Genomic DNA, 14,740 nt, shown 5'->3' on the forward strand with positions numbered 1-14,740 from the left:
TGCCCATTTCGGAAACTCATACCCATTTCCCCATTTCATGCAACTTAGCTGCAAGGGAAAGCAAGGAGGTCGAGGGCCTGAAGACTGCTACAAGAAGGGGGTTGAGGATTAAAGGAGGATGCCAAGTTGTTAAGGAAGACCAAAAGCCTAAAGGAGTAGGCCTGAGCACAGTTAAGAGAAGACTGTGGTGTTTGGAAGGGCTAGGAAAACCCTAGGTAACCACAGTAAGGGTTTCAATGGATATTGTAGCAAAAAGACACCTACAGCAGTGATAATTGGGTGGATGAGAGCCTATAGGACTTGGCCTCAGCCCTGGACATTTGGTCAAAGGGTTTGACATTGTTTTCTAGGAACTTTCAAAGGATTGTAAAGGGCCATTATCCCTGGTATGGAAGCCCTAAGGATTCTGAAGCGAACAAAGTTCCTTCTATAAATTAATTACTCCAAAAGACTTGGAATACAAAGATATCCATGAGGATACAAATATTATATATTAAATGTGTGAATATGAATGATGATACAATGAGAACGAGAGGCTTGTTATATACCAAACAAGTGTCTCTTCATGAAGAGTCGTGTCTCATTTATACATGCCTCTTCAACCTATATACTAATTAACTAATAATTATTTATGATTATTATCGTTTACATTATTTTACATTATTTATATATATTTTATTCGTAACATTGCCTTCTTCCTCAAAAAGCTTTGTCCTCAAAGCTTGTCGATGAAAAAGGCTTGATCTCTTTTTCGGCTTCGAACGTCTTTCTCTCTCGGAATAGTCATCCTCGTCGATACAAGTTGATATGATCTTCTTAGTGACAAACAAAATTGTCACACTGAGAAGGGATCAGACCATCCTAGATTAATCTTCTGTGTAGTATTGTGATCACTGGAATTTTGTAACGACTTGTTAGCATAAGATTGGATTGAGATTACATCACTATTATCTGGAACATCAGTTTGTTGTTTCTGGTCTGAATGGTTCAGATACGTAGCATGGTTGATTCGTCTATTCTCATGATTCGGATGCCGATATGGGACTTTACTTTCCCTTATTGGGCATGTGGCAATTTTTAGATTTTCTTCTGGCAAAGATGTTGTTGAGTTGGTTATGGAACATTCAATGGGGATGTTCATTGTTTGAACTGCAACATCTAAGCGTGTCATTTCTTCAATTGACTTGTCTTATCGAGTAGTCATATTCACTAGATCGGTATTTGCTCCCTTATTTTCAACTTGAACTGTTGTGACTGTAGATTTCAATACTTCTTCTTGAGTGAAATGTTCTAACTTATCTTTTAATGCCTTCTTATCATCCTTAAGTTTCTTAATTTGAGTGAGTAGACTTTGATTATGGTTTTTCAGTCATAAAAGTTCTTTGATTTCTATTTTATCAACCTTATTTTCAACGTTTTGAATTTTAAGATTTTCATCTTTTAGATCTTTGATTTGTTTTAATAAATTTTTATTAAGGTTCTTTCAACGCAAAGTTTCATCTTCTTGTTCTGATAAGTGCTTCTTGAGTTCTTTCTTTGTGACCTTAGTCTTCTTCACTTGTGCCAGTGATTTTTCGACGTGGTCCTTGAGACGAGAAATTTCTTCGTCCTTTTCCATTATTTCTTTGTAATGCATATCCACAAGATCTTTATGTTTGTGTTCTAACGCTTTCTTATTTTGCTGGATTTTGGCTATTTTGCCATTCTCTTGATCTTTTAGCTGCACCTTCTCGGTACAATGGATTACATCATTCTGTGGGGGTGATGATGGATGTAGAGAATGGAAGAAGGATTCCATTCTCTTTCTCTCCTCAGCATATTGTCGCTCAAGTATTGTGATTACTTGTTCTACATCTCTTTGGAATTGTTTTTGTTTATTACTTAGAGATTCCATGTTTGTTTTTTACTTCTTTTATCTCCCTTTTTTTTATATATATATTTCAAATATTCTCCCTTTTTTTTTAATATTTTTTTTAATATAAAACCCTTTTTTCTTTTCTCTTTTTTTTTTATAAATACCCTTCTTTTATATATATATATATATAGTTATATATTTTATATTAATATAAAACTTCTCTTTTCTTTTCTTCTTCCTTTTTTTTATACATAAAATTATTTATTCAGATTAATATGTATAGTTATATATTATGTATATTAATCATATATATATTATCGTATGACCCAATGTTATATCATATATATATATATATATATATATATATATATATATATAATTTTATGATATAAACTTTATGTAACTTATGACCCAACTGATACGACTTTTGTCCACATTCGTGTGCCCCCTGTAAAATGACAGTCGGAGTTGACCCGACAATACAACGCACTTGGGCTTCACGCCTTGAAGACGTATGCGGATAGGGACCAGGGATAGCGGAAGGGAGAAAGAGACCGGGGCCAGTGACGCGGGGAGGGACAGAGGACGAGGTAGGACGTGAGCACGGCAGCGGATGGGACAGCGAAAGTGGCGAAGTGAATGGGGGTGACGGAGGTGTAGATGGACAGACGCAGCGGGGGAGCGGAGATGCAGACACTGGAAACAAAAGGGTGTGAAGTATGCACTGGGATAGGTGTGAAGTACGCACGGGAATAGGAGGGTGTGATGTATGGTGACAGTGAATAGGTAATAATAGCGGAGGGTTAGAGCGAACGAAGCGTCAGTTTTTTCGGGGCAATGGGGACGCGGCCAGTGGACAGCCAGGTAAGTCTGTTTTTAATTTATTTATTTTTTTGTTAATTTAAATTTATAAAAAAAAAATTGGGTTGTGTTGCAGAGCTGCGGTGGCTCGGGTTTGTTTGAAGCCGTGGCCTAGTCAAGCACAGTGAAAGCGGTGAGAGACTCCGCTGTGGAAAGCAGTAGTGGCTTGTTGTCGGACCGTGGCAACAACTTCATTCGTGTAGAATCGAGCAGCGGCGGTGGAAAAAAGTGTGTCATTGGTCTAGGCCACTGGCGGATTGACGAAAGCGACGACATGGCTATTTGCTTGGGCAACAAGTTGCAGTGCCGACAGTGATTTCAATGGGTTAATGCGGGGACTTGCGATTTGTTGGGTGACGGGGGCATGGGAAGAGAAAATGGCTATGACTAGGTAATAATTTTATTTATTTATTAATAATTCCCCCCCCCTTTTTTTTATCAAATGGCCAAAGACCTGAAAAATGGAGAATCTCTCAATGTGTAGCGAAATGCTTCAAGTGTGACAACAACAAGGTTGATGGCCAAAGGCCTGGTGATTAGCCAAGATGGCTCTGAAACCAAATGAAGCGAACAAAGTTCCTTCTATAAATTAATTACTCCAAAAGACTTGGAATATAAAGATATCCATGAGGATACAAATATTATATATTAAATGTGTGAATATGAATGATGATACAATGAGAACGAGAGGCTTGCTTATATACCAAGCAAGTGTCTCTTCATGAAGAGTCATGTCTCATTTAGACATGCCTCTTCAACCTATCTACTGATTAACTAATAATTATTTATGATTATTATCGTTTACATTATTTTACATTATTTATATATACTTTATTCGTAACAGACTCTTGTTGGAGGACTAATAAGAAATCAGTTTTGAGTAATAAATATTTTGTACGTGCAAAAGTTGCTACTAAAGTTGGGCATTTTAGTGTGTTTATGTTTTCTGTTTTGTGAAACTGTCAAAGCATATAGACCAGACCTGGGGTTGTGTAAGCGAGAATTTCGTGAATTTTTGGCACATACCGAAAAAAAGGGACATTACATTAAAACACAACTCTTGCAATATGAACTAATACTAATCAAACAAATTATGGCCCTCCTAGATGACAAGTAAGAATCTCTTTAATTGCTTATATCTTGAAAATGCATACCTCATTTCTTGCTCTTCTTTTGCCGTCAGCTTCACTCCATCAAATAAATATTTCTCATCCTCCAAATCATCCCTGAAATTTATGAAAGATAATGTCCACAAAGTATAATATTAATAAACTTAAATCTGGGTGAAATCTTTCAAGAATGAATCTCCTTATGATAGATAAATATCATGTTCAAGCGATCTTTTTGATGCCAACCATAACACGCTAAAACAAGTATATGCTTTTGAAAAATCAAGATGGCTATGTCAGTATACCTCAGCTCCTCAAGTTTTTTCTGTTCCCTCATCTTCAAGTATTCTTGCCGAGAAATTTCTCTGTGTTTTCAAATTCAAAAACACATAAGCCAAATTAAAATAGCCAAAAAAAGTTACATTTGTTGTTTAGTCTCCACTCCTGGGAGTAGGTATACACAAAAGAGATTGGACATAGAAAGGAGAACATTAAAACAGCCAAAACTGAGGGAGAAATAAAACCTTAGAGTGGGAAGTAGGTCTTTCTCATTTTCAGCTTCAGAACGCCGAATTGCATCCTCTTTTAATAGAACACTGAATGTTAGTCATTACTGCAGAAGGGATTTGGCAGCATGAACGCTAGTTCTGAAGAAAGATGCTAGAACAACATTATTGATGACCAATGAAGCAATATACCTTCTTGTTTTCGTGTCAACTTTGGCTCCATTAGCTGTAAATTAAAGCATAAATTTCATCGGTAAATGTCTAGTTGAAATGCAAATCCCATAACAATTGTTTCAAATGAAATATATAATCTTTTCTATTTGATGACCAAAAACCTCAACATAATAAAAACCATATAGAACATGGAAAAATAACATCAAATTCCAACCATGAAATGCTAGACACTGACAATAGATGACCATTTATGTTGCCCTAAAATAACAAGAGCACGAGGAAAACATCACTACAAACCTTCCTTGTGCTAGCTTCATCCTTTTCTCGAAGTCTCCTTTCCAATTCTGCCCTCTCTCGCTGATCTTGTTCTCTAGCCTCCTCTTTCATTGCCTAAACATTTCAAGACAATCAAATAAAACTATTTGCTTTAAAAGCTTTGTTTATTTTCAACCCACATTATAACAGAAGCACATAACTTGCATCTTAAAACTAAAAGCTTCTAATGCTTCCTTTAATTCAAAACAAGATAATAACAGCATTTCTGTGACAAATAATATAGACAACACACACAAGAACCACTCAATGTATTTGACAACAGTTTAAAGATGGAACATTACAGTTTATAAGATGGGTTTTTGAAAAATGGATAGCTCTATGGCCCTAAATAACTGGACAATCCAAGGCATTGCAATGCAGTGCAAGGCAATACTGTACAAGAAGCGATCAGAAAGAAATCATAAAAAGGGAGGTCGGACAAAAAGACTTAACCAATAACCTATATACATTCTTACAGTTATACTCTCTTGCTCATTATCCTGTGAGAATAATTGTAGGCCATTGTGAAGCTAAAGAATTGGCAATGAACTAATTCCTTTTAATCAATGTTGCCCATACAGAGATTATATTCAACACATTCACTCAGTATTCATTTGTGTTATGATGCTGTAAATTTGATGAAGAAGGGGAGAACAATTACATATTTGCAGAGGATATGTGACCAGAGGTGAGGGAATTATTTATTAACATTGGGGCTGGAATTACGAATCTGAAGTCCATACAAAAGGATCAGGTTGATGATTACTGAAAGATCAGTACAAAAGTCAATCTATGGGAAAAAGCAAGGCTCCACCAGTAGATTCACGTCCCAGTAAGCAGGAGACCTTTTTCAGCTCCAAGGAATTGAACAACCCAAATAAGGAATTTTATATTGACAGAAAATCAAGCCACCTTGCAGAAGGCCTGTGTCAATTGAATCACATGTACAGTGTAGAAATCCTTGAAAACTCTGCACTGCTGTAGTGAACAATTCTGAAACTAAATTGTAACACCAAGACACAGAATTTCTCTACTCTTCTGCAGTGAAATAGAACAGAGTTAAAAACACATTAACTCAATACAATAACACAGTATTTTCTAGGGAACTTAACTATAACCCTCTGCTTGTTTGATAATTTTATTGATAGAAATTTGAGCAATAGATCTCTTACAATACAACTGTTTCAATCAGAAAACAATCATGTTCTCCCTCTGCTTGTCCTAAGCTTGAAACACCTTGCAAGAACCCCGATCTGCTTCCTAAATCCTTGTACATAGGCAGCTCCTATTATTTAGGAATTAAATCCTAGATCCTAGCACAAATCCCAAGGAATTCTCTTCTATCAATCCGCACACAAACTTCTCCTTAGTACACCATTCCCATACACAAGCTCTTGCACACCAACTTGTGCTCTCTATTGTCTTGTCTCACCAACTCGTGCTTACAAAACAATGAATCAATTTTGTGCCTTTCTCCTCCTTATAAGCAATTTGACCCATCTAAATCTGGCAAGTTTAGTTTTGGAACATGGTCTTGTGATTGACTAGTTAACTGAGTCTAAATGATTCATGTAACTCGTCCTAACCACCAATAACCATTGCGGCTTCTAACTTGCACTAGGAGACAAACAACTGAGCCTTCAACTATTCACATGAGTTAACTCGTCCTAATTTATTGAAACTCATCCTAACTTATAGGAATTCGTCCTAACTTATAGGAACTCGTGCATGCTAAAGAAAGATTGCTTGTGGTCTCTTTGACTAAGGCACAAGTCAAAGAATACCTTACTCACTACCATTTCCAACATACAAAATAGAGCTTATAAACAAATCGATGGATCTTATCCAATGAGCATCAGTTTAAAGTTGAGACCCTTCGTTGTCTCTAGGAAGAGGAAACGATTGTCAATATAGAGGATACTCTTAAGACCCCTTCATACTTTCTCTTCATTTATGTCAGTCTAACTTTGTTGTCTCTTATTGTAGGATATATTATTTCCGAAGTTAGTCCAATAGATTACTATATCACTATAAAAAAACTCTAATTTTCAAGTTTTCATCAGAAGACTCTAAGCTTGGTTTTCTAAGGGAAGTTGTAGTCAATTAATTTTGGAACAACAAATATTGGCTTTTGTAACGTTCCGGTTGATTTCTATGTCTTAATGAACTATGTACTCGTTGCCTCCTTAGAAGGCTACTTAATAAAAGATCACTAATATCAGTGTTATTAACATCCATGTTCTACAAAAATCTAATACAAGTGAACTCCTTCGAAAAATGATGGAATCCTTCTTATAATAATTTTTAAGAATTGCACATAACACATACACAAATTAATGTGAAAATTTCTTGAATGCAACAACTGGAGTTTAATCTTCCAACTGTTAGCAGTTTATTTGTCTTCTAAATAAATTATTCGGCAAATAATGATTATATCACTGATGCATTCATCAAAATAAAAATGTTGCAGAAATAAAAATACGAAACTGAGAAATAGATGCACACGCACAAAATTAACACTGTTATTTTTGGACAATTGTCCCTGAAAAAACCCCAAAGGGAAAACCAGTGCAGCAAATGAGGGTTTTATTATTTCTTCAGCAAATTCAAGAGTACAATAATTTGCCTGCCAAATTGGCAAGGCTCCGGCTATTTTCAACTAGCAAAATATACTAGAAGACCCCCTTGTCTCCCCCTGCAACTGATCTAGCCTCTTCTAGCCTGCTTGCACTCTGCTTGGCCACTCGCACCGTAGCCTAGAATACACACCGCCTGAATGAATAAATTTGTACAGCACCAAAATTGCCTCTAGGTGAGATGTCTAGCATTTCTTTACCTCTGGAACCTACTCACTCTGCCTCCAAAACATTGATCCGGCCCCTAGCAACTAAAACAAGTCTCTTTCAACAACTCGCATTGGGGTTTCTAGCTATTCACACTACTTTGTATGGCCTCCTCTATAGATAATTCGACCTCCTCTTTCCTGTCTTCCCACAATGGAAATGATGAGGAAATATTCCACCAAAAACTTTGCTCCCAAATCTGTGTTAATCCCTCGCTTTGATGCTTTCCCTAGCTTCAACTACGCCATTGCTGAATACCTGCAACTAGGTAGTCGAACGGTTCAAATGATACTCGATGTCACTTCTCCACGCCCTCGACTTGCTCTTATAATCTTTTGTTGGGAAACCAACGGCCAAGATCTAATCCTGATCAATGGCTTCAGTCACTTTCACTCCATCAATAAAAGTATCAAGAGCAAAATCAAATTACCTTAATTAATTAACTTTAATTAACCAACGGTTAAGATCTAATCCTGATCAATGGCTTAGATCACTTTGACTCCATCAATAGAAGTATCAAAAGAAAAATCAAATTACCCATAATCAATTAACTTTAATTAACCAACTTCCCTAAGTTAGACTTAAGAAATAACTAAATTATTGGCTAATTAATTTAATTAAGGCGTTTTTTAGTCTTATCTCACAAGACCTTTTCTGGATTTTAGAGATCTCGTGTTCCTTAGCCTCTTAGACATCATAGAGACTAGAACACCTGTTCGATGCTACCATAAACTAACAATTACTTGGTGTGTGTGTGTGTGAGAGAGAGAGAGAGAGTATTCAATGCCTATAACAATCAGATAATAAAAGCAATATGTCTCAGGAGAGGCAAGAACCCATACAACTAATTAGTGTTGAGTCGTAACGTTGAACTAATGTGATGAAACCTAGCCCCTAAATTCCTCATGGATTTAATTACACTATGTATTGTAATTGCAATTTACACTAGTCTACTTTGTACTTTAGTACTTAATCTTTTGTACCATGTACTTTAGTACTTCATCTTTTGTACATTTGGGGTGACTTGGTATAAATTGATCACTGACCTACTTTACTATATTTTATTGGGGACTTGTTCAACTTCAATCACTTTCCCCACAGTTTTGTACTCATGTATAATTACAACAAATGAGTGCGTGACATTTTTGTTCATTTCAGCAATCTCCTTTCTACTCCATGCTCGCTCTCTCTCTTGAATATTTTAATATTGTATATGAGTGTGTCACATTGTTGTTTTGTGTCCATATGAATTGGTATCAAAGCCTTAAGGTCAGGGACTCTTAAGACTTTTGCTATTCCAGTGTTCGATATTTTCTTCCTACCTGAAATATTTTTTCAAGCTCTCGCCAGGAGATAAGGGTGATAATCATGTAACCTATTTTTGTGCAAATGCACTTATCATTTTTTTTGGCTTTTCTGCAGTTTCTTATAATAACATATTTCCAACCATGGTAAGCCCTGGTGCAGCAATATATTATGTTGGTTTCTAGACCATTTCACTGATTGAACCCCATAGAGGTGCCATTCTGTTGATTTAACCCACAGAAAATCCCACACTAATGATTTCTTCCCAAGGCCCTAATCCACACTTGTAACCCATGGATCACTATTACTAATTGCAAAAACCAGCCTCTTCAAGCATTTCCTGTGTGTTATGGCTCCCCATAAAGCTGCCAATGACTCTGAAGACTCTAAGAGCTCCAACCTTGTCCAAATCTTGGCCAAACAAATGCAGAAGCAGCATCTGTTGTTGGAAATCCTTCTGAAATAACAAGAAGAAGCCCAGTAATAACAAGAATTCCAGGCTAAAATAATGTAGGATATGGTGAGTATGCTCCAGCAGTTCCTCACCACTCAACAGAAACTCCTCCAACAAACACCACACCTCAAACCAGAGCCTCAACCCAATATTCCCAAAGGTATCCCCATTGCTAAGAAATCTTTCACACTACACATAAAGCTTTTCGTCCCTAAAATTGACATAGCTCTAGATGGGGATAAATTCTGTTAACAGCAAATTTTCCTTCATGAATCTGGGTGTTAATTTCCATTGGATATTATTCATGGTGAGATCAATATTAAATACTTCAATTCATGAACATTATACATGATCAACTCAACCATACAGAGTTCATCATTTAACATTGATAGTTGGTGAGTACCATGGCCATGTCAATACATTGTTGCAGTGCTTTATTCCAGCCCAACCTGTTGATTTTCTAGTGCTAACTAGACAAGCACAATTTCTGCAACCGATAACTACTTCCAATGATATATGATATTATTTTAGCACACCCCAGAACATCATTAAGCAATTGCGCTCACAAAATTCAACTGTAAATGCAATGGAAAACAGTAAAGATCACAGTAGAATAGCCATGCACAATAGACACCAAAATTTTGCCCTAGGAAACCCAAACTTGGGAGAAAACCCAGCAATCTTTTCTAGGAGAAATTGTTCAGTTCAACAAAAGTACAATCTGATATTTTCAAGTCAAACTTGGTTAACCCAGACCAAAAATACAGCGCTGGTCAAACAGGCAGAGATTCGACCTCATGCAGCAACAAATCAGCTCAGTCAAACTGCCCAGAAATACTCAGTCAAACAGGCAAACAATGTGGCCCACACGTGCAAGGTCAAACTCAGTCAGCCACACAGGTCAAACAGATCACAGAGCAGCTCGGTCAATGCAGGTCCAACAGACCTCAGAAACTCAGTCAACCTGGGTCAAACAGACCTCAAAAACTCGGTCAACACAGATCAAATATACCTCAGAAACTCAGTCAACACAAGTCAAATAGACCTCAGAAACTCAATCAACATTGGTCAAAACAGATCTCAGAAAGTCTCAATCAAAGCTGGCCAACTGCTGGACAAACTTCAGCTGTCTCAGAAATTTGGCTCCTTAGAAACTTCGGCCTATTCCTCAAATTGCTTCCCACGTGTGAGAGACAGAGAGAGATATGAGAGTGATGAGTGAGTGTCCAAGTGAGGAGGTTGAATGCCTATATATAGTGTTGATGAGGTGCCCAAGGGGCACGTCTCCTTGTTAGGCCAACTTGAAGAAAAAGAATTTAATTTAATTTCCTTTTAATTGTTTAATGAGCCAACTTGAGTAGCTAGGGAATACATCCCGCAGCTACCTAAAAATCAAAACTCCCTCTTAGCTAGGGAGGTATTCACCTTGACTTCCTCAAATGTCCACTTTGCTGAAAAAATTCTCCATCCCAAGAAAAGATTAAATAAGCCTACTTAATGTATCCATCCACTTCATATTCTATCCTACAACCATGTGGAAAGCATCCTGCGTCAATATCATGCGAAGGATCTAGTCACCCACTAGCCAAATACCCTTTGGTGATATGGTCAGGTACCCCTTGACCAGAGTAAAACAAAAGTAGTCTTGGCTCACCAACTAATCAAGTCGACACTTGGAACCAAGTAAATTCTCCCTGACCAATGGTGAAACCTGTTGAATGGTGTTTTCATTGACGCCAACATCGGTCTTTGAACGTTCTTGATATTCATCTATGGATCACATTGATTGGAAGTAACATTCTAGCAGCCCAAATACCTGATCATATTGCCCTACACCTGTTGAAGAATTTGAGGATGAAGACTAGTGAATTTGTTCCCGTGACCATCTCCATTTGATTCTCCTCTTTGTGTCAATTCCAATGGTAGGTGGCACGCCTCATAACTCCTCACAGTTGAAGAGATATGCCTCTTTAACAATCAGTGCCCCATTTTGTAGTCAAGAAGCCCCAAAGGAGATGCTACAAGAAATTTTTGTTTATTCAATAAAATTAAATTAAAATGGACCTATTGTTAAAGAGTGCAACTAGGGGCTAATTCCCCTTCCTAGAAGCTTGTTATGAATCAAATATATATAGAAATAATAAAAATAACTATAAAGAATAACAATCATAAATAATGAATAATTAACTAATAATTAGTGTTGAAGAGTCATGTCTCCAAAGGACATGACCATTCGTGAATGGGTACCTACCTAGGTATATAATTGGGACCCTCAATTGTAATCAAATTATCTCATATCTTCTTGTACGTATTGTTCATGTTCTATCTACAATTACTATCAATGATGACAAGACATTGAAGTAATTGTTGCAAGCATAGAACATACCATAAAAATTAACATGGTATCAGAGCTTTGGTGGAGAAAGGACTCAACATAGTGTTCAAATTTTGGGGTTGTTACAATCGTTACCTACAACATATTGAATTTTTACTCCTACCTAATGAATGCAAAGAATTCCATAAATTATGGTGGGCAATAACCACTGGTAAATATATCTAATTACCAAAATATAGAGAATCCAAAGTATTCCATAAATTATGGTGGGCAATAACTACTGGTAAATATGTCTAATTACCAAAATATAAAGTATGTATCTGCTAATAGTAATTTTTGTTTGAACGCTCTTGAAGACTATATCTGTCAATATGGAATAAGGCATAATTGAAAGTCTATGATTCAAGCATATGTCTTTTGAAGTCAGTTTGCTCAAATAAGATTGGTTAAGACCCTCTTTCATAAACCTTAAGTGGCATTGGCAATAAAGAGGTGATAAGATTCAAGAGCTTTCAACTTGACATATTACTTGGTTCCTAGCTTGATAAAGGTTTCCATGCATAACACACTATAATGTGAGAACTAAGTTTGAACTTTAAAGATCAATGACTTCTCGAATCATTGGAATGAGAGTTATGCATCATCACTACAATCTTGTTTGAAGTATCCTTTGTATTACAACATGCACCTTAAACCAAAGAGAGTCTGATCATATGAAAGAAAATTGTGCAAAACAAGCACTGGGGCACCTTCATGAATTAGACAAGCTTAGGCTTGTGATCTCCCTGAGTGAGAGGGAGTAAGTTTAGTTTAATATTTTCATTAACATGATTTTGATTTGGTATCCTAGATGCACAGGAAATAGAGGACTGCTAAAATCACCATTGCTAGAATGGCTAGTTGTAAGACAGTGTATTTTGAAGAAGCTCTTTAGTGAGTTGTGTGCCATCATACATCTATATGTTGTTGGGAGGAGCACTGAGGCTCCCATGGATGGATGGTCAGGTTGCTGATATCCTCACAAAGCCTTAGGGAAGGCAAAGTTCTTAGCCTTTAGAGAGTAGCATTCCCTATATGGAGGGATCTTGATTGAGTTGAACATTGAGCTTTGGAGCACCTAGGGGCTTGGGGTACTTCTTGGATCTATATGAGCACAGGAGCATGTGAATACAGGGTGACCGATTCACCTTCCCCTGTGGAGTACATACCCCAATATGTGAACATAGGGTGAGTGGTTCACCTTCCCGTATGGAGTACGCTATATGAGAACAGGGTGAGTGGTTCACCTTCCCCTGTGGAGTACATATCCTAATATGTGAACATAGGGTGAGTAGTTCCCCTTCCCCTATGGAGTATGCTATATGAGAACAAGATGAGCGATTCACCTTCCCCTGTGGAGTACATACCCCAGCGTGTGAGCACAAGGTGAGTGGTTCACCTTCCCCTGTGGTGTACATACCCTAGTATGTGAACATAGGGTGAGTGGTTCACCTTCCCCTATGGAGTACGCTATATGAACAGGGTGAGTGGTTCACCTTCCCATGTGGATACCCCAGCCTACATCCTACCCTCGCAGTTTGGGACTCTTGGGAAGTACCTCTCATCTGGTCAATGAGTTGGGAAAAGTGCTTAGTGTTAATTAGTACTACTGACGGATGCATGATGTTGAACAGCTTGATCACTAAGGATCAAGCCTAGTACGGGTTCTATCCCTGGACATGAGGACTTTCCTTTGTCATTTTGGCGAGGATGGCAAGGACTAGTGACCCACCCTCTTTCAATCCTTTCTTAGTGGACTATGACATCAAAACTTCAACAGAGACAAGACAAGCTGCAGAGATGGCACTTGATGGACACAATCGCATAGCAGTGGATGAATGTTGACAGGTGGATTCCTCCCTAGTTGAGAGGGAGTGTTAAAGAGTGCAACTAGGTGCTAATTCCCCTTCCTAGAAGCCTGTTATGAATTAAATATATATAGAAATAATATAAATAATAACAATCATAAATAATGAATAATTAACTAATAATTAGAGTTGAAGAGTCATGTCTCCAAGGACATGACCATTCGTGAATGGGTACCAACCTAGGTATATGATTGGGACTCCCAGTTGTAATCAAATTATCTCATATCTTCTTGTAGGTATTGTTGATGTTCTATCTACAATTACTGTCAATGATGGTAAGACATTGAAGTAATTGTTGCAAACATAGAACATACCATTAAAATTAACACCTATTCTAGTCAAAGTCAACAGAGGATTTTATCAAGGATAAATTATCAAAAAATTTGAAATAAAGTCGACCCCAATGACAATTTTTTTTGCTACAAAATTTCATTACGAAATTCAAATTATTTGGGTATGGTTGGCTTCCCTCCTTTTTGATCAGGCCGCCTCCCTCCTAGAAGCCTCCACACCTATATAAATAGGGTTCATTTTCCCTTCGTGGAGCATCAACTCATGCACTTGATCTGAAATATCCATGAGAAATTCAAAGGCCTAGAGTAGTCGTGAGTAACCAAGGAGCAGGCCATTTTCGGAGATAGTTCTGGGCACTTAACGATTTATCTTCTTCTCTTGGTCCTTCGTTGGGTTCTAAAGAAATTTGAGTCTGAGGACTTTCCATGCTTATTTGAAATTGTAATTAAGGGAAAATTTCTGTGGTGGAGAGGCACAGATTTCTGTGGCACATTAAGCATCCTTGCAGCAGATTATGGGCAAAGGTTTGGCCCTCTTTCCTAAAGTTTTTCTCGCTCACACATCTCTGTCGTTTTTCGACTACCTCAAAGGCCGAATTTTGGCTAACTCTGAGGGTATACTTCACTGAATTAGCTGCAAATCCTGAGGCCTAAATCTCGACCCCCCTAGAGCATAATCAATTTGGTGTCAAGTTGAAGCTATTCTGAGACACGAATATGTACTTTCTGAGGCTTTGTTTAGGGTTTATCTAAGGCAAAGTTTTCATTGGACTGAAGTTTTTG

General features: G+C 37.4%; 1 protein-coding gene across 2 annotated transcripts in view; it reads right to left on the reverse strand.

Moving 5' to 3' along the window:
• LOC149212293 (pre-mRNA-splicing factor ATP-dependent RNA helicase DEAH1-like) overlaps positions 1-14,740 on the reverse strand; it is a 445,368-nt gene that overhangs the window by 360,465 nt on the left and 70,163 nt on the right. The window contains exons 7-11 of one of the 2 annotated variants that reach the window (XM_089391813.1): positions 4,803-4,883; positions 4,524-4,557; positions 4,350-4,407; positions 4,131-4,190; positions 3,871-3,942 (exon numbers count right to left, since the gene is read on the reverse strand). In XM_089391813.1, the coding sequence (XP_089247939.1) occupies positions 3,871-3,942; positions 4,131-4,190; positions 4,350-4,407; positions 4,524-4,557; positions 4,803-4,883 (305 nt within the window). Of the gene's footprint in view, positions 1-3,870; positions 3,943-4,130; positions 4,191-4,349; positions 4,408-4,523; positions 4,558-4,802; positions 4,903-14,740 lie in introns of those variants that run through there. The other variant, XM_089391812.1, reaches the window with a different exon arrangement.

Source organism: Pinus tabuliformis, chromosome 1_1 (assembly GCF_031772625.1).
Source record: "Pinus tabuliformis cultivar Carrire ecotype Pingquan chromosome 1_1, CPIR1, whole genome shotgun sequence".
Taxonomy (NCBI): domain Eukaryota; kingdom Viridiplantae; phylum Streptophyta; class Pinopsida; order Pinales; family Pinaceae; genus Pinus; species Pinus tabuliformis.